Here is a 21,715-nt window from a genome sequence, read left to right as displayed (position 1 = left end):
ATATGGAATACAATTTCATATTTGGGGATTTAAAATTTATTAATTTTTCCAAAGAGCATTATAGCACAATTCTAGAATCTTAAAGCTTGTTAACTTAGGTAACAATGGTAATAAATAATAAAGATTATTGGAATAGTGCTTGACATTTGATGAAATATTTCAGGCAGGTGATGTAGTTCAACTTCCTTGTTTTACAGATAGAGACTGATACAAGTTCCTAAATGTTTCAAAGTTCCAAACATAAATGTTCTTTTTTTTTTTTTAATTTTTATTGGAGTATAGTTGCTTCACAATGTTGTGTGATTGTACAGCAAAGTGAATCAGCTATATGTATACATATATCCCCTCTTTTTTGGATTTCATTCTCATTTAGGTCACCACAGAGCACTGAGTAGAGTTCCCTGTGCTGTACAGTAGGTTCTCATTAGTTATCTATTTTATACATAGTATCAATAGTATATAAATGTCAATCCCAATCTCCCAATTCATCCCACCCACCCATTTCCCCCTTGGTATCCATACGTTGGTTCTCTACGCCTGTGTCTCTATTTCTGCTTTGTAAATAAGATTGTCTATACCAACTTTTTCAGATTCTACATATATGTGTTAATATACGATATTTGTTTTTCTCTTTCCAACTTACTTCACTCTGTATGACAGTCTCTAGGTCCATCCACGTCTTTACAAATGACCCAATTTCATTCCTTTTTATGGCTGAGTAATATTCCATTACAGGCCAATATCAGTGATGAACATAGACGCAGAAATCCTCAACCAACATAAATGTTCTTGAAATCATACCTTTTCCATCAAGTTGTAAGGGACAAAATAAAATATTCCTGCAAGGAAAGGAGTGGAAGTATAAAGTCTCAGTTGGAAATTTAGTTAATCACCTTTATCTTATGTTGAAGTATGAACAGAACTCCAAATCATGTTTGGCTTTAAGTACTCTCAGAAGCATTTGTATTTCAATATTTAAAATTGCACAAAAGGAAGACATAAAGTTGTAATAACTATCTCAAAAACTAAAAACTAATTTGGCTTTTTATAGCTTTAGGAGAACAAATCCTGATCTCTTCAGTGGGAAATCTCAGAGTTTTCAGTGTAAGTTGTTATGTTTGAAATGATTTACAAGTATAATTCATGAAATGTCAATATATCCTGAACCATCCATGCTTTATAACTTGTAATTCTCTAAAACATATTTTATTCTTCTTGAAATCTATTCAAAGATTGACTATTTAGAAAGGAAATATGTGCTTTCTGTTATCATACTGCTTCTCTCTGTCTCTTTCTCTCTTTCTCTTGCTCTCTCTCTCTCTTTTAACTTCCTATCTGGTCTTGATCTGACTTTTTAGCAAATAGGGCTGTCAGTACTCTGTCCTCTCAAGTTACCCTCATCCTCAAAAGAAGGAATTTACACACAGCATAGAAATAAAAGTGATTGCTTTTTTTGGTTTCCTATTAGTTAAAGCTGTTTCTCTTCTTAAAGGGAGATTCGTATTTTGGATTTCATGTTTCTCTGTAAGAACAGAGTTACATTTTCTGTTTCCATGTCAGGAAATTTATTTGAAATCTTGCTATTTGGGAGTTTCCCCCTCATTGCATGTGTTCAGCTGTAGGCATTGACAACTTTAACAAAGGCTAAAACAGATGCAACAGATAACCAATAATATTCTGGCAAATAGCACATACTGCTTTTTAGATATACATACTGAATCAGCCATACTGGCCTTTTCCTCTGCCTTGAGCGCAATAAGTTCATTTCTGTCTCAGAGTCTTTATATGTTATTCTATCTTCCTTCTGATAAAAAAAATTTAATTCTTTCTCTGCTAAATATAATATGTAGGGAATCATAAATTCATCAGTAAAATTCTGAAGAAGGTACTACTTTTCTCCCCATTTTATAGACAAAAAAACTGAGAGAGTGTGCTTAGCTTTTGAAGGAAGAATTGAGATAAAGTGCTTAGAACAACGTCTGAAATAGAGTAAGCACTTAATAAATTTTAGCTTTTGTGATCTCATATGTAAATCACCTTTTGTGTTTATATGTTCCTTTTCCCAGAGTTAGTTTATAAAACACAATTCTCAGAGCTAATGAAAGAACTTTTGTAAGTCTACAACCAAAACCTCTTCTGTAGGCAAGCCTTAAAACCATCAGTCAGAATATTTTAACTGTTTTCACTGAGTCCTTTTAACCATAGCTCTGAATTTTCATACCATAGCAATTAGCAGCAGTCAACAGATAGGTGGTGATTGGAGCAGCTGTCAGTGGGGGAAAGGAAAAAAAAGCTTCTGATTTAAATGGATCATAATAATGATCTGCCACCCAAGTCACCAATAAATTTTCTTTGTTTTATTCTAATTAAGAAAGCAAAGGTAAGTGTAATAGTATAGTTTTACCTGAGCTGCTGAATCCCCTACTTTTATTTTTGATACAACTTAAAAAAAATTCATAAAAATACATAAGTACTTTAGAAAGGAGATAAAATCATTCCCTTTTATATTTTTTGTCCAAATATCACCTCTTTAGATGGGTCTTCCCTGACCACCATATCTAAAATAGTGGCCCCATCACCCACTGGCCCCTTGCCTTGCTTTGCTTTTCTTCATAGCATTTATCATTTCTTGATATTATATATATATATCCCTTTACTATTTTGTTCTTGTAGCTTTTCTCCTACAGTATGATATAAGCCACATGAGGACAGCAGCTCTTTCCTTATTTTTTTGCTATGTTCCTAACACATAGAACAATGCCTCTCGTGTGACAGTCATTTAAATATGGACTAAAGAATCAGTGAATGGATGAATTAATAAAGAATATAAAAGCACCAAGGAACACAGCAGGAAGCAATGACTTAAACTGCTATAAAGTTATACTGCCTACTACAATCTTAGAAATCTCAAACTTTTTCTCTTAAAGCCTGTTTTATTCAACCTTTACTGATGTTTGCAAAACGTTTATAGCAAATCTTACTGTAATCTCAAAGATACATTAGATAAGCTTGCATTATCCATACTGCAAAAATAAGCAAACATAAACTGTGAATAAAGATATTAAGTGATAGACCTAAGCTTAGGTAGTTTATCTGACTCAAAAGCATTGAAAATATTCAACTGTTACGCTAAAAGTTTTGTTCTACATATCCTGTAAAAAAGCAGGGAGGGATTCCAGTATTTATGTCATCTATGTGTATATAATCTCTTTTATAACCAGCACCTTTACTTACAATTATTGTCTTGGGACTAAGGTGACTTTTCCCCAAATAAACGCTCTCTTGTCTGCAACAACAACAAATAACCTTAAATATGATATTTAAATTCAGGTTAATGGGGTTTGCATGAGATTGAAAAATAAATAATATTTAAAATAGTACATCCTTTTAGAAATACCTACATATTTTTCCATGTTTATTTGATCATCCAGTCTACCTATGCCTACCTATCAACAAATAATAATGTTAAAAGAAAACTAAAAGAGCTAGGATATATGTCAGGGAGACAAAGGTAAGTAAGTTGCTTTTATTTCTCTAGGGGAACTCCAGTGTAGTGGGGGAAGATAGGTAGGAACATCAAATATATGCATGCACACATACACATATATTTATTTAGTACTTGCCCCTGATCACCCTCTGCCCGTGTTCCCCACGTGAGCTCTTCTATCTTGACTGCCCAGTGCCGCCTGATTGTTAGCTTCCTACTTTTCAAAGGGATTGGAAACTCTGAACTCTCTTAGTCTTAAGTACCACAATTTCCCATTGCTATACCTAAAAATGTTCCTCTATCTATAGCCAACCTCACCTCCTTTTGTCAAGGCTCAGATGAAGTTTTCTTTTTTTCTGTACTGGCTTCATCCTTCCATCTATTATTCACCTGATCTCGTCTCTTCAAGAATTTTCTTCAGTGCTTCTCTTTCCATTTTTTATATATTGTGTTAACTTTCCCCCCTCTGCTAGCTCTTTCTCCACAACTTGTACCCCATATCCGGACTATTTGCCAGCCCACACCAGCAGGGCTCCTGAGCTGATCGTGAGCATCCCTTCCCAACTCTGCTTTCAATAACGCCACATTGGTAGACTGAAATCACCACCCCCTTGTAGTGGAATTATTTATATGATAAAGATTTGGTGGATGTTCCCCCTCTGGTTTTTAAACATTTACAGGCAATAATAGGGGCTCTTAACTGGCAGCAATTAATTCTGGCTAGAGCTAGGAGGAATGAGTTGGGCAATGTTTCTTACTCTAAGATTTTAAATTAGAAACTATTAAACACATATATTCCTGCAAAGCAGATAGCCCTCACTATCTGGACTCCTGCTATCCAAATATGTGCTATAACATTGTATGAAATTTTCACCAAAAATTTACTATCCAAATAGAAATTCAACTAACAAGTTTATATAGTGCAAAAATGGAAATGTTTTAAGTTGTAGGTGAGTCCACGTAGGAGAATGTATTCTTCCATCGTAGCTTAGCTGTTCTCTTTATAGGGTCATTTCAGGGTCTTCTAAGGAAATGGAAAAGCCTTTGAAGAAAGTTCGTGAGCACAAAAGGTCTAGGAAATCCCATTCATTAGAAGGAACATTGGAAGTATATTGAGAGGGGTGAACACAAGATATAAGCCTGGTCATGTGTATGTCTCCATCTATAACGCATAGGCTTTTTTCTAGTTTTAAAAACATCTATCACAGTGCTATATTATGATTATTGGTTTTGGAAAGCTTCACTGTGTCACTCAAGCATAATATGGTATGTTTGAAAAGCTAGAAATTTGTCTCATGCAGTGCAGATCATCATAATCTTTGAAACCGGGTAGATGCTACTGAAGGTACTACACACCTCTGAAGATCTGAAGAAGAAGATGAAAGAGATTGATCATCTGGTAAGAAGAAGTCAAGTTTCAACTTCAAGCCTAAAATGGTACAAACGATTTAAAAACTATGCAAGACAGCATCATTTGAAGATCACAGAGGAAGCAGCTTCTTGGTAATGAGGTTGTAGCAGTTTTTCCCAGTGAAATACAGAAAACAATTGACAAAAGGAGCTAACAAATTTTCATAAATACTAATTTTCTTGATAAAATTTGGCACTTTAAAAGGATAAGAAAAAAATATCGGAGGCATTAAATATCCAAAGATAAGCTGGCATACCTTTTAAGTGAGAATTTAAAGTAATGTTTAAAAACAAACAATTCAACAAACAAAAACCTTATGTATTTGTATAACTCTGACTACCCCAAGGAAATGTTGAAGAGTAAATTGCCTATTCTATGGTTCTCAAATCATAAAACTTTGGCTGACAAAGGAGGCATTCAATCATTATTCAAGGAGTCATAATTTCTGACAGTTCATTTCTTAAGGGTGTGAATTCTTAGAAGAACATAAAGAATTGGGGTTGAGACTTGAGTTAATTTTTATTTAATAAAATAGTTGATGAAGAGGTTGTTGAGTAAGCGCTGCTGTGAAGAAAGAGAATTTGGATGATAAGCTAAGAAAATGCTTTTTTTTTTCCATCTCAGAGGGATATCTGAACTATTTTTCCATTGCTAATTCATTTCACCAGTGGTGACATCATCCCTCTGCAAAGGTGACTGTGTACTTCATTGAACCTTCTATGATACTCTCTGATGTTTAGAGACACTTTCTGTTTAGCTCCAAAAGATGGAAGTTCCTCAGTTTAAGGAGGTCGATCTCTGCAAAATGAAAGTCAAAGGCTATTAGAGAAAAGTCAGTTCTTCTCCAGGCTTATCGAAAGGACTTGTTTAAAGAAATGAATTGATTTGTGATGATGTTGGGTATTTTCAAATAATGTCCAAAAGAAGAAAACATTTGCCTTAGCGAAGAATGACATGCAAATATTTTTCTTGTAATCCGTATCTGAGAAAAATGCCTCACTCTAAGATGTTATATTCCTTAAGAAATAGGTATTGCCTACATGTAGGGGCTGACTAGTGGTTATCAACAGAGACGGTCTTAACATTTAAGATTTCTTCTCTTGGAAGTAGGCTGTTTTTCCTTATATCTATTATTTGAGTCTCTGATATGCAGATGACTTCACTGTCAAACAAAAGGAAAAACAAAAGAAAAATCAGAAAGAAAAGTCAATAATTTGCATGACCATAATAATAAAGCAACTCAACTAAGATCAATTTAACAGATACTTATTGATTGTTCCTTCTAGATAATAAACCAGGCTAAGTAGTACAAGAATGAAGAAAAAAAAAGTAAGATATAATTATTTCTCTTAAGGAAATAGTATGACTCAGATAGGTGAATAACTACTGGATTTCTTTGGCTTTGGTAGTTTTTCTAAAATACGTACAAATATATTTTAAATAAATATTACTATATCTCCTCTCTGGTTGTCTATCCATTTGTTGTAACACAGGGTGCTCCCCATACCCATGGCTAGAAACTTCGAAGTCCATGTTTCTTAACTATTTCTTAGGTAGTTAAATAATATCATATTATTAACATGCAATGCTCACCTTTAATAGACAGGTAAACCATAACACTAGTGAAATGTGATAAATATTGCAGTAGAAATATGTATATCATGAGAAGGGTACAAATATGAAGGGGTCATCATTCTACTAAGTTTTAAATAACAGGACTATTGATATTTGAGCTGCACTTTGCAGGCAAAATAGATCTTCAGGACCAGGAGGAGAGACATTCCCAGGAGTGGGAACATAATGACCAGTCTGTTAGTTCTGAAACATATAGGCATGAAAGTGTTCAGTTTACTCAGGAAAGAACGAAGCACGGTGTTGCCAGGCCTTAGGGGGGTGGGCAGGGTTGGGGGAGCTTGAGATGAGGATCAACAAGGTGACCTGAGCTGAACCATAAAGAGCCTTGAAGCCATGCCTGGCAAGTCTTCAGGGGAAAATCAACAACTATATATTACATTCCTAGACTGCATTGTGTTCACGGGCTGGTTTTCCCCAGTTCTCCTAAGTTAATTCTGAATACTAAAATGCTTATTTTCTGAGACCTACAGGAAGATTTGTTAAGTGTGCCTAAGATATTTTTTCACTTGAAAGATTTATTTAGAAAAAAATTCTGCTGCTTTGTTTCTTTCTGTTTTTAATTAAACTGAGTTTTGGCAGTCCTTTCTACTAGGCAATCCACATTAGATTGAACCTTTAGTGACTCATCAAAATGTATTGTAAATTCTAAAAACCTTAGGCAGTTTTGATGTATCATACTTTTTAAAAGGCTTATTTATTTAGTGCTACCCTTGAGTACAATAATGTACACCTGAAAATTTTGAGTTTTGAACTGAGAATTCAATTTAGTATTTTTGACTAGTTCCAATGTGTACAGAGTGCTGTGATAGGCCTACAGCAGAGGGTGAAAACAAATTCACTGAACAATGGTAATCCAACATGAGTGAAGACAAGCCAGAAAATAGAGGATAGACAATATGGGAGAAGATCTCAAGGGTAGTATTCAGGTGGTAGGGAATCATTCGAGGTTTCCTAAACAAGGAATTTGTGTACATAAGTGCTTTGCCTTAATAAAGTTAATTTCTAATATGGATTGAGGGTGAGAGACAGGTTCACAGTCAATGCAACCATTTCCAACCAGTGATTTGAAAACTATGTACCAGAGAAGACAGCGCTCAGGGGAGAGTCTTCAAGTGTTTTCCAGAAAATGACATGTTCCTCATCAAACACTAAACTGTCCAAAGAACATTTTTTTTTTACTCTATTTTTCAATTAGAATACTGGTGCATCTTAAGATTTTAAATATGCTTTATTATTTATTTGCTGATATGTTTTTAGATGCTTTAAAATATCTGAAAAAAAAAGATGGTTAAGACAAAAGATAAGAGCTTGAACTTGGGTAGTGGTAGGAGGAATAAAAAGTAGACAATGACTTGATATTATTAAGTAGTAAAACAACAATAACGACAACAACAACATAAGATCTGGCAACTGTTTAGTAAATACGAAAAAATGATTCTGGAAGTCAAAAAAAAAAGATCAGATCCATAGGTAGAACTTTGTGAATTATCTACTGGGAAAGTCACATTGGACAAAACTCTGAAGAATTTTGACATAAAAGGAAATGGAGGAATCATGATAGATTAGTGGAGAACAGAGAGGCTTAGGAGAGCCTGGATGTTTCCGCATCCTGGAAGTCAAAGAAGGAGAGTTCAGGACAAGTGAACAGTGAGAGTGGCACCTGACAGAAGGCTATTGGAATTAAATATTGGCTAGTTGACTGGTGATGAGAATATTGGAGTAGAAACCAGGAAGCAAAAGAGGGTGATGAAAAAGAGAAGACAGTGAATGTAGGTAATATTTTGTGGAGTTTGTCAGTAAAAAAAAGTGAGAAAAAGGAATAGTTTGAACTCACAACAAGGAAAGAGTTAAAGAATCAGGGACACAGAGTAGAACCAGGAAGAGATGGAGTTGGAAGACGCAGGCAACAGAGAAGCTTATGACTACATAATGATTCGAGAGAAGATGAGATCAAAGCGTGAAAGCACAGGTGGAAAAGCCATCCTTATAGTTCGTATAAGAGTAAAATGAATTTTCCTCAGAAAATTCTAACCATGTCTGGTACGGTCATTTATTCTGAAGAAAATAATCTCAAACAGTTTTAAGGGGATCTTTGTTTCGTGTGTTAATTTATTTAAAAATTACTCTAAGACACATAACCCTTTATTTCTCTGCCTATGATAAGTGCTCCCTATAATTTGAACATAGGGGATATTTTGGAAGTGGGTACTTATGATAATCATAAATATAGCCAAGTCTCTGATAAATGCTTTTAGACCAATTACTGACATGCTCAGTTGAATACTAATACCTCCCATGAAATGGCTTTAATACAAGTAAAATGACAGCTGCACTGCAGTGAAAGGATACATAAAGCTTTGCATTAGCTTGTCTCCAAGGTTACCATCCGTGCTAATCTGAAGTTTCAATGTGTGGGATTTCTCAACCCTCTGCAAAGACTGTATTTTTGGGCTAGGTATCAGTCGGGTATAAAAACAACTTGGAAGGTAATTGTGCTATTTGGTCTATAGCCATGCTGACCTGAATCATGCTGACCTGTTCTAGAGAGACACACCTGTCTCCTGTTAGAAATTTTGTGTGATGATTGCAAAAGTAGCTAGAATATCAGGATTGTTTGATTCCATTTTGCATGTCTAAACAGAAAGATCTTAGTTTGCTACTAAACCATGGTCTGGATAAAATCGAGGAGCAAAATAGATTTGAAAAGCAGAATGACTTCCACTCAAAGTTTCCATAATTAATATTTCATGAATAACATACAAGTTTCAAAGAAATATAAAAAATCAGTTTAAAAAATAATAACATTTGACAAGTCTGGAACCTATAAATATGACCAAAATTAAATAATATTTTTATAGTTTAAAAGGAAAAGAGACACTGCTTTTAGTTCAGCATTCTGTAGAATTTTACGTTTCTTTATTTCAGACATTTATTCTTTTTTTTTTTTAACAGATATTTATTACATATCTTCTCTGTCTCAGGCACTGTGATAGGCCTTGAGTTTACTAGGTTATGCAAGGAATTTACAATCTAGAAGGAAATATAGACCCGCATCAAGGAATTAAACCACCGTTTCTAAAAGTTATCATGAATTAAGAACAAGGTATTATGAGGGAACACAGAAGGCTACACCTAATGAGGATTAGGAAAGTTTGGAAGAAACACCATCTATGATATCAGATCACTTCGAAGTCTTGCTAACAATATCAAGGAATTGGGGCTTTACTATGAGGGCAAAGTAGAGCAGTTAAAGAGTATTGAGACAGACATCTATTATGATCAATGTCTCCTTCTCTTTCTTCTTCTTCTTCCTCATCATTATCATCATCATTACCATTATCATTTTTTCACCTCTTACTATGTGCCAGACAATATTAAGTCCTTTTATGTATTATTATTTTAATTCTCACCATAATCTTATGAGAAAAAGACTATTAACACTCCTATTTTAAAAATAAAGAAAACCAAGAGAATGTACTTAATTTTCTTGAGATCATAAGTTACAAGGAGCATAGATGGAAATCATACCCAGATTTGTCTGGCATCATTGTCTCTACTTCTGTATTCTGTACTGCTCTTATGTAGAAAATGAGTGCATTCCATGAAGACCACTCAGCCCATAGTGTGCTGCAGGAGAATGTTTTGTATGAAGGCTAAACTAGAAAGGGGACCTAGTTATGAAGTCATTGTTATTATTCAGGCATCAGAAGACAGTGGACAGAGGTGGTATGAATGGAGAAGAGTGGACATGTTCCAAAAATATTTCAAAAGTAGAATCAACCAGGCTTAGGGATTAATTGGTTGTGTGGAACAGTATTTCTGTTTTGAACAATGAATACACTTCAAGAAGTGTATTTGTAAAATCTACCAGGTTTATTGGTACTCTAAGGAGCAGTAATGTCAGAAAGATTAAACTTCTACACTGCCTGTAGGAGTGCAAATTGGTACAACTTCTATGAAAGGCAATTTACCTGTATCTTTCAGAAGTAAAAATATGCGTAGATTTGACCCAGAAACCTTACTTCCAGGTATTTATCCACAAACATGTATCTGTGTTGTAACATAGATAGCTGGATAGATAGATAGATTGATTGATAGATATATATATACACTGCAGCACTGTTTGTAATTGCAGAATATCAGATGCAAACTGAATCTCCTTCAGTATGAGACAGGCTAATAAATTAGAGTAAAACCATTCAGTGAAATGCTTTATAATCCTTAAAGGCAATGAGGCATCTCTATATGTGAATTGATAAGGAAATATTGTATATAGACATATAATTATGTACATATGTGAAAAAGCAAGGCGCAGAAAAAGTGTGTACATATAATTATGTACATATGTGAAAAAGCAAGGTACAGGAAAAAAGTGTGTATGTAAGCTACCTATAGTAGATAGGTAGAGAGAAAGAGAGAGTTTGATATAGATAGAAATCCATAGGATATCTCTTTAAGGATAAAGATTAACTTATATTCTCCTGAAGTCCTGGAGGTCCTGAAATTAGTAATACAAATAAGAGAATAAAATAAGAAAAAAAGTTAATGTTCGAACTGTTATTTTTCAGTCATTCAAATCATATTGCTGCTAAGGCATTGCATTTTGTCCACTAGTTTATTAACACCTGGAGAATACTTGAAACTTTTAGACATAAAAGGCAATTCCTGACCTTTGCAAAATTATGGTTTATTTAAGCAAGTAAAAATAACATATACATGAAAAGTTATGTATACATTTTAATGCTCAATATATTTTAATTGCTAAACTGGATGTAAGTTAGTTCAGAAAGAGGGGAAGAGGGGAGATCAGAGATACCTGAAACTATGAGACAAGAATTCACATGATATGTGGGCTTTGTATTGATCCTTGAAGAATTTGGATACATGCAATTAAAGGGGAAAGAAAACATCAGGCCACGGAGAAGAATCGGAACTTTGTAGTACAGTCAGGGCTTAGGAATGAGCATTGTAAGCAAACAAGCTCAACCAGAGGTAGGGAATCTGGGTTTGGAAATATCAATGTTAGTTTATAGGGGGACCAGAAAGCAAGGAAAAGGCCTTTGATTCGATGTGATAATAAAGAGGAAGCCACTCTGTAAAACTCAAAATATTCTACTATCTTCTTGATAATTCTCTTTGCTAACATTTATTTTGAATCTTTGGCATAAAAATGTTCTTTCTATCCTTAATGCATTTTATTCTTCACTTTATGCCTATTATTTCTTATAATGCCTTTGGTGGAATTAGAGTATATGTGTACCTCATTACCTGCACAATACATCATTTAAACAAAATCCAATGGTCTCACCCAGTTTGAAATTATCCTATAATGTTTAGTATCACCTTTGAGCTCCAAGCTCTCTTTTCTCTAGGCAAAGCAATGTGATTCACTTATGTACACGCAATAGTGTTTATGGTCAAAAACGCTTAATCGTTTTCCTTTCCTATTCCAAGTATTTTTTATAGGTTTACTGTCTTAAGTATGGGATATATAAAAACATACGTTTATTGTATGGTAGATTGCTTAAACTGATATTCATAGAATTTTAACATCTTAAATATACAAAAGTATCTGTATTTATGGACTAGGTTATGAAAACACTTCTTTTGCTTAAGTCAAATCACTTTACAAAAATTCTTTAATGCTATATAACTAAATGGCAAAGTAATTTCAACTAAATGAACATATGAGAATATAGTATTCCTTTCAGCTGGATTTGAAGCCTAGAATCTTATTCATGAATAAAATAATTAAAAGAATTATTTTGGTAAAGTATAATCCCAATAATCCACTGTTTTGTTCAAGTATTATTCACATTTTTAATGAATCTGCCAAGTGAAGTGTCTTGTATAAAATTCACATACCATTTTCCTTAACATTGTGCTAAAAGAGTAACCTAAAGAGTACAGTTGTGCATTTGCTTATAACTTACAATCCTGGCTGGGCATTCAGGGAGTCAAATCATTCCATATATTTTGAAACATTTCTATAGCCATGAAGACATACTCTTTTCCCCTTTTGACAAAGGGGCAGAATGTGGCTCTTAGTAATGCTAGAATTTTGGCTGAAAGCTATAAATTCATACTTCAGTGTGGAGACTGGTATTGGGATTAGTACAAAGATTGTGAATCATCACAGTAAACAGAAAATTTAAACTTGCCTGAAGATCATAAAGATATTTTCTCTGGAACGTTTGCACTGATAAGCAATGAATCGTTTAAATGTCACTTAAGAGAATAACAAGCCCACTAACAAGGCCTTTGAAAAACCCTGCATCATAAAAATGCAAACAGAGACTTCCCTGTGGCACAGTGGTTAAGAATCTGCCGGCCAGTGCAGGGGACACGGGTTTGATCCCTGGTCTGGGAGGATTCCACATGCCGTGGGGCAACTAAGCCCGTGTGCCACAACTACTGAGCCTGTGCTCTAGAGCCCGTGCCACAACTACTGAAGCCTGAGCACCTAGAGCCCGTGCTCCGCAAGAGAAGCCACCACAATGAGAAGCCCACGCACTGCAACAAAGAGTAGCGCCTGCTGTACGCGACTAGAGAAAGCCTGCGCAGGAAGGAAGACCCAATGCAGCCATAAATAAATAAATAAATAAATAAAAAATACAAACATAGCAGGCTTTTTTTGTCTGCATTTTTCAACTCAGTAAACTTTACTGAGTGCCTCAAGGTGCATATCCTTGAAGAAATAAGTAAGATAGTTATAAGATGCAAATAAAAATAAAAGATGTCAAAATACCAAAATTAATGTCAGAGTGATTATTGTAATTTTGAATGGTCACTATGAATTTTTTTGTGTTCAAATATTTTATTTTTATAAACATCTAGGTTTAAAGTCAGAAAAATTCAGTTAAGATTTTTTTTTTTTTTTTTACAAATCCACATTTAATACAAGCTTATTAAAATCCAAGTTGATAGTGATTGCAGGTAAAGTACATTAAGAAAAGATTATGCTTTTTAACAATAGTGCCAGCACCTTAGGAAATTTTTCTGAACTTTAAGGACTAAAAACAAGACTCTCTCAAAGATGGACTTCCCTGGTGGTGCAGTGGTTAAGAATCTGCCTGCCAATGCAGGGGACATGGGTTCGAGCCCTGGTCCGGGAAGATCCCACATGCCACAGAGCAACTAAGCCCGTGTGCCACAACTACTGAGCCTGTGCTCTAGAGCCCTCAAGCCACAACTACTGAGCCCACGTGCCGCAACTACTGAAGTCTGCACGCCTAGAGCCCATGCTCTGCAACAAGAGAAGCCACTACAATGAGAAGCCTGCACACTGCAAAGAAGAGTAGCCCCAGCTCGCTGCAACTAGGGAAAGCCCGCGCGCAGCAGTGAAGACCCAATGCAGCCATAAATAAATAAATAGATAGATAGATAAAACAACAACAACAACAACAAAAACTCTCTCAAAGAAAAATGAACCAGACAGAGTTAATTCAAGACTATTGCAATAGGGAAGAGAGACTGAACTCAACTCTGCTGAAACAAAAGGCAGGAAGGTTTTTAAGTGCTGGGATGAGCTAGTAGAAAAGTACTGGAGGATATTAGGGGGAGGTTGGTCGATGTGATTAGGCATCTGTCTTTGCTGATTGATACTTATAGAATTTAGGCTCCTGTCCTCCCACAGAGAGTGGGCAATAGAGTGCTATCTCCCTTTACACTTACATTTCAGAGGGATGGCTCTCAGGTCCTGGAGAAGAACATTCCTGGGTTGTAAAACTGGCCAGAGGCTGGAAGAAGGGCAGAGAATGAATTTACGATGGCAATTTTTCTAAGGTGAATGCTCTAAGAAAGGGGATGTCAGCGGCCCACAGTCAAGAAAAAGCCTTTCTAAAGTTTAGTCAGGCTGAAGGGAATGATAAGAGGCTGTCTTGGTCGACTCTTCACTTATATTAAGTAGTACCATGTACACCGACAATATTTGACCATTTTTGACCTACAAAAACAACAGTTTCATATGGCTTGATCAAAGATCCTGGATCAAATTTCTTTGCATGTTATTTCTTAATTTTGCAGAAGCAAACATATCTGGAACTGTGGTCTTTGTTATGCCCTTTCTGACTCTGAAATAGAGTTGTGGATGGTATTATATGTATTTACATAAATATAGTGTGTATACGTGTGTGTGTTTATCAAAAAGAGGTTAAAAATTAAAGTTGGCAAAAAATGCAAAAATGGATTAGCACTAAAAAAGCAGACCTCAAGGCCTTATATAGTTCTTAAAGAAATATCATAAATTTGTTTCAAAGCTTCCCATAAGTTAAAGCAAGGAAATAAGCATAAGTTGCAATAATGCACCCCTGTTGTTGAATAGGGTTCAAGCAAACCAGATTGAAGCAAACCAGACGTTTAGGATGATGGTTTTCCCAGTGTTGAGATCTGACACATTTTTACATTTAGTACTTGTGAGGGCAATATTTTTGTGTTGGCTAATGTTTCACCTAATAGCTGATAGCTATTAGCTGATAGCTAATAGCTGATATCACAGGCCTGGTTTTTGCTTGTTTACTTATTATTTTCTTCAGTGATGTCCCTCAGTGCAAACTCTTGGCCAAACACCAAAGTATAATTCAGTAAAAGTAATTTAGTTAGGTATTAAAATAATAACATCCAGACATACGTTTCTCTAAAGATAGAATTAAGACTATCTAGAAGGATGAATTGTGTCAGACAGTATTACATACTTTTTGGGGGGGAGGGGAGGGGTGGTAACCAGACCCTTGATAAGAATCAGGTAATACAGATTGTGAGAGTTTGCAGTTATCAGTTTGGGGAGCAGAATTTGGGGTTCCCATATCCTTAATAGATGTAAGCCCATATGTGTTAACAATTACCCAAGGGCAGGACGGACTCGAAAGCTTCTTGGACTCTAAGATGCTTCAAGATACGGACTTTCTAGCTGCTTACGCCACAAGCAGGCAGGGTCTATTAAAATTAGAATCCGTTAGAATTATGGTACTTTCTCTGTTCCGCTATAGCTTCTTGTATGCCTTTGAATGTACACAACGATTTTCAGCATGCATTTTATTTTGTTTTATTTTTTGCGTGATGGAATCTGTGTTAGACAGTGAATTCTTTGTGAGCAAAGACTATATTTTATTCATCTTTGTGTCCTTAGTACTTAGATAGGGCTTTGTAAATAGTAGGGCACAAAAAACATTTTGTTGATTCTAGGAATGACTTAAGAAAACTGAAGAAGTTTGGTATTTAAAATTACATATCAAATATGTAAAATTACCAGTGAACAGTGGATCAGTTCCACTTCCCCTCTGTCCCATGTTTGTCACTTTGCAGTAGGTGCAGCATCATAAAATATTGGGGGTAAAGGTCACAGAGTCTCAAACATGATGGCAGACAGTGCTAGTTTTCTCACAAGACCCACTTCCCCCCTCTTCCTTTCTAATAGGCACCTTGGTTTGTGGTTGGACAGATGGCTGCCTAGGATAGTGGCTGCATTTTCCAGTCTCCCTTAGAATAGGAGTGGTCATGTGGCTACACTCCAGTGAATGAAATGAAAGTAGAAATTTCATGCGTAAATTTTAGGGTGCATCCTTCTTTCCCTCTTCCTATTTTCGGCTGGCTGGATGCAGACACATGCCCTGGACTCAGCACCCACTTGGAGCATGATGGGGAACCACGTGTTGAGACTGATGAAACAACAAAAAAGGAGCCTACATCTCTGGTGTCCACGGAGTTGCTATATGCACCTTGGACTTGTTAAGACTCAAGATTTGTTTTTGAAACTTGCAGCCAAACCTAGTGGTAGTAGTGTGGGGCAGGTTTTCTTTAGAAATCCTTCCCAAATCTCTTTTTTTTTAAAAAACATATTTTAAAATTTTATTTATTTATTTATTTTTGGCTGCGTTGGGTCTTCGTTTTCGTGCGAGGGCCCTCTCCAGTTGTGGCAAGCGGGGGCCACTCTTCATCGCGGTGCGCGGGCCTCTCACTATCGCGGCCTCTCTTGTTGCGGAGCACAGGCTCCAGACGCGCAGGCTCAGTAATTGTGGCTCACGGGTCTAGTTGCTCCGCGGCATGTGGGATCTTCCCAAACCAGGGCTTGAACCCGTGTCCCCTGCATTGGCAGGCAGATTCTCAACCACTGCGCCACCAGGGAAGCCCCCAAATCTCTTGAATGGGTTGGAAGCCCCTCTTCTGTGCTCCCACGTACTCTGTGTAAACCTTTCTTATCCTATTTTATTACAAGTATCTTTTTTACATAAAACTTTCTTTGAGGGCAGGAACAATGTCTTTTTCATGTGCCATTTATCTTTATCCCTGAGCTGTACCTAGGATAGACTAAATGCACATAGTATATGTTCAATGAATGTTTGTTAACACTACTGGATTAATGACCTGAACTAATGAAAGTGCCTAAGATAGTATCATGGAATTAATTGCACCCTCAGAAAATTTTTGGTTCAAGATCATAGAACGCTGTACACAGTATATGCTGCAAAAAAGTGTGTGAAACTGTTTGTTATGTAAAAACACAGTGCTTACCTCCCATGTGTTGCTCATTATAAATTCTCATTTGCTCAGATATAGTAATGAATGATTTTTTATTAAAGCTTTGGATATGACAACAATTTGTGCCAAGGAACTTTTTTTTTCAGTATCTGCTACTGACTAATCAAGATCTTGATCTGATCTTTTTATCACAAGTATATAAAACTGATTTAGAAAGCATAATTAATTAACCCTATGGGGAAAAAATTCAGTGCCTCTAAAAAATATATTCTCTTCCCTCCTTGTATTCTCTACTTCAGGGAATTAACATTTTATTAACCTTTCAATTTATTTTCAAGAAAAAGCATTCAGCTCATCACAAACTCGATTTAATTTTCTTTGGTTTATGACATGTCTTATATTTTAAGAAAAAATTCATATTTTCTTTTGTGTGACTTATACCATGACAAAACTATTGACCTGGATGAAGTAAATCTGTGAAAAGTTATATAGATCAGGTACTAAAGATATCATTTTCTTCCTTTTCTTTCCAGGTCTTCTCAAACTGTGAGTAACTAAGTGGTTTGTGCATCATTGCGGTAGCCAAGCTAAAATTCCCGGCAGCCTTGTCTGCTTGATCTACTCATTCCCTACTCTGAAACCAAGAGAAGACTGTGCCACAAGACTCCTCCAGAAATCGCTACAATGTCTGTATCTAATTTATCATGGTAAGTGAATGACTTCCTAACTTTAAATGCAAATACACGTATATCATGAATCAATATTTTATAAGTTGTACGGTCAGAACTAAAACAGGGAGGGAACTTAAAAATCTGTTTTCAAGAAATTGTTGTCCTGTGTTAGGGTGAGGAAGGCAACCTAGAATTAAAAGTTTGACACTTTCAGAACCATGGTGTCTGGGGACTCTGGAAAGGGTTCAAGCCTCCCACTGAACCCGTGTGACATCCACTGCCTTTCTTTTCAGCACACCCTGGGGGAGAGAGGGATAGGAATATAATATCCTTTCAACATTCATATCCTCTGTCATATGCCCAGATTCAGGACTAACAAGCTGTAAGCGTGGCTCTAAGGGTAGGATAGACATTTTCTCATCAATACTTTTCTTCAGACTTCCTATTTCAACAGACCTACCCAAATTAAACTGAGTAGAACTCAAATATGGAAGAGAAATTTCCTTTATAGATTCATACCTCTAAACAGCTGGCATTCTGAATAATCTTTGACTTACACTTCATGTTTAAAATCTGTTCGTGGTTTTAAAAAAGCATGAAGATATTTTTCTGGCAAATAATCAACAACTTTTCCTTGGCAATGAAGAGCAGTACTAGCAGGGATGAATTTTAAGCCATTTTATTGAACCTTGGATTTTTTCTGTATATAAAGAGCTGAACAAGTGATATTATACAAATTCACGGTGTTCAATATGTGAATGTCAGAAAAATCTGGTAATCTTTTCTGTTCCCTTAAGAACCCATCACATCCTTGTCTTCAATTTGTGCTGGAACCATAGATAGCATCAGATTAAAGACTAGTTTCTGCAGTGTAATTCCATGCATTTAGTTTTAGTTAAGTAAGCAACTTCTTTAGGGCAGAGAATGGACCCATTTGTTTAGATTTAGAGTAGTATTTCTGAGGGACCCATTTTTATGGATGCCTTAGACTATGTCCTTGGGTCCCTACTGGGTGCTAAGGATCTCAGTTTGAAAAAAAATAATTGAAGAAGCTGAAATATATTCTGTAAAACTAAATGAAAAAACATTTAAGTTATGAATTATTACTGCAAAATGTTTCCTTTTATATTATTATGAAAATAAAATTATCATTAAAATTTAAAAACTAAACTATTTCTGTAAAACTTGTGAACCCATTCAAACCCCTGGGAGATATTAAGGACACACGTATTTAAAAGAATTATACGCCTGGCAGACGTGTGTGGTGGAGGTGAATCCTCAAAAAGAAGACTGCATACCGAAGAAGAAAAAGAAAGAGAAGGAGGAAGGGGAGGGGACAGAAGAGGAGAAGAAAGAGGAGGGGGAGGGGGAGGGAGAGGACGGGGAGGGGGAGGGAGAGGGTTGGGGGAAGAGAAGATGAGTAAGAAGCGGGAGAGGGGGAGGGAGATTAAAACACACATGTGATTGTCATAGCTCAAGGTAGGCTGTGGCGTGGCCTGGTTCACAGAGTCGGGACAAGGCTGACACAGGAGCCTGTCCTTGGTTTGTACCTCAATGAACAGATACCTTGATGTGAGTGAACGCCACACAAAGAGAAAGATTGTATCCTGTGGTTCCAGTCCAATTGTCCAGCCTGGCTCTTAGAATTTAGTGGATGTTCTATAAATTTGTGCTGTGTGAATGAGTGGGAAAAAAAATGCAAAGCAGGTCATTCAATGGGAAATTAATGTTTTTATTCGAGAAGAGAATTTAAAATTTAAAATTTAAAATTTAAAATTATGAGAGTATCTTATAGATTTCATATATCTGAAATTTGTTAGAATTCTTTCCATGTTAAAGGTTCAAATTTTACAGAGATAATTCTTGGATATTTTCATTCGATGGTATCCTTAATTCTTGCCACAACTGATGTTCCATGTTAGATTTCCATATAGGGAGCTCTTAGTTTGTTTTACCAGTGTCACCCCTTCATACAACTGTGTGCCATTTGGCACTTCCATTCTCCCTCTTAGAATTTGGGCTCCCCACGTACTGGCAAGAAAGGAGTATGGAAAGGAAATCTAAGATATGCAAAACAAATCATTGATTTATTTCACTCACACCCAGTTTAGAAATCATTAATCTTCTTTTTTCACATTAACCTTTGTAATTCTTCTATATTTCATAACATTTCTCATCTACAATTTGGGAAACATTATCTTATAAATATTTGAATACAGATGCATGGTAACTCATCAATTCTCTATGAGAATTTCTCACAGATCTACATTAATTTAGTGAAATTATTATAGTCTAGGGTCTGGCTCTCTGTTTTGAAATCCAGAAACTAAGATGTGAAAATACTGACATTGGAAAATAAACTGGGTTGCCAGACTACTAATTTAAATAAAATATGTAGGTAATTTTTAAGTTTGCGGGATGCTTGCTTTGGCCTGACCAGTGCATCCTCTAACTGTTACAGAAAACTATCTGAGAATCTAAATCAGAAGTTTGGCTGATGTCACATTGTCATGGCAAGGAGAGTTATATGCTTCCAGAGTTCGAAGGAAACAGGATAGGCTGTGCCTGGCAGGATTACCTGTCAATAAGGGATGTATCTGCCACATCCCACCATCTGTTTCTCAGGGCAGCTTCTTCATGGCTAGGAGTTAGAGGAACACTGTCAGCGTTTGTCACTCTGATTCGTCTGTTCCATGTCTGCCAGACTCTCCTCAGCTTGGCTTTCTCATTAATGTTAGCACCGCGTTTATCGGCAAAACTTACTTCAATCTGTGAACAGTTTGCTCTGCCTACCATGATTTTGTACATACCTGACCATAACCATGTGTTGATCTTAAAATTTAACTCTGAGGCCTAATGGGAGAAGGGATGCCTAATTGTGATCCCTACACGTAACCTAGGAATTTAGAAAATATAGGTTAAGATACTTACATTCCTATTTACAACTATCCAAGCAGTACTCCCAGCTTTGAAATACCAGTATAAGAAAATTGTCTTTTTACATATTAAAAACAAAAACATTTCTTGCTCTAGAAGTTATGTGTATGACCCCTACAAAATATAAAATAACTTGGCCCTTTCATGCAGAATCTCAAAAAGAAATACAATCTAGGAAAGTTCCAAATTTCTGGGAAATTATGCAGTGTCAATCAGGTAAGGAGGTTGGTGGGAATTGGTTACGAGTCACACAGGGACACAAAACGGGTGTTTCGTGAACCTTCATCTTTAGTAAATAATTACCAGAGGGAGACAATGATTGAGTTGACGTTGGTTAAGGTAGAGACAGAGGGATGGACAGAATCCATTGCAGGCGTCCACAGACAGGTGAGAGGCTCCAGGCTATGATCTGAGGGAGAGAATGGTTGCTGGTAGCAGAGATAATTAGCAGGGGACACGAGGAGGTACAAAGAGTTGAGAAAGGATCCTATGTCTTTAGCACAAAGAGGGAAAAGCGATGATGCCGAGAAGTGCTTGGAAGAACTTTCAGTGCTTCCTTTCCTGATAATCATCCTCGATCCCTCCGTTTAAAAATGTTTTTATAAGATATATATATGTACATATATAATATATATAAACATTTTATATGTACATGTATGTAATGTTTTAAAACATACACTTTTTACAACATGCAATCTAAATAAATATTATCAAGAGTGAACATTTACATGGCATTTACCATGTACTAGGCACTTTTTTAAAGATACTTTGTCCATATACTCCTCACAACAACCTTCTTAGGAATGTAATATTGTTATTTGCATTTCCACAAATGGAAAAGTTAGGCACAGAAAGTTAAGTAATTTGCCCAATATGATACAGCCACTAAGTAGCAGAGTTAGGAAATGAAGGCGGGCAGCCATTTAGTGCTCCTAACCACTAAACTACCCGTCCAAAAACTCTCGGTGTGAAAACAATATCCCTGCTCTGCACGTGTGGCTTCAAAGCAAGCGCCCTAGTTCCCATTTCCAACCAGAATGCTTCCCTTAATTTCCTCCAATAGGGATATCCTGGAATCTCTCCTGGAAGGAAGGGAGT

General features: G+C 36.1%; 1 protein-coding gene across 1 annotated transcript in view; it reads left to right on the top strand.

The window, feature by feature from the left end:
• The window catches only part of OXR1 (oxidation resistance 1), a 452,205-nt gene that overhangs the window by 65,573 nt on the left and 364,917 nt on the right, over nt 1–21,715 (top strand). The window contains exon 2 of the mRNA XM_082364281.1: nt 17,543–17,716. Coding sequence (XP_082220407.1) covers nt 17,694–17,716 — 23 coding nt within the window. The 5' untranslated portion in view covers nt 17,543–17,693. The remainder of the gene's footprint in view (nt 1–17,542; nt 17,717–21,715) is intronic.

The sequence above is a fragment of the Balaenoptera borealis genome (genome assembly GCF_965194805.1).
Source record: "Balaenoptera borealis genome assembly, chromosome: 17".
Classification (NCBI taxonomy): domain Eukaryota; kingdom Metazoa; phylum Chordata; class Mammalia; order Artiodactyla; family Balaenopteridae; genus Balaenoptera; species Balaenoptera borealis.
This window is presented reverse-complemented; position numbering and strand designations above follow the sequence as displayed.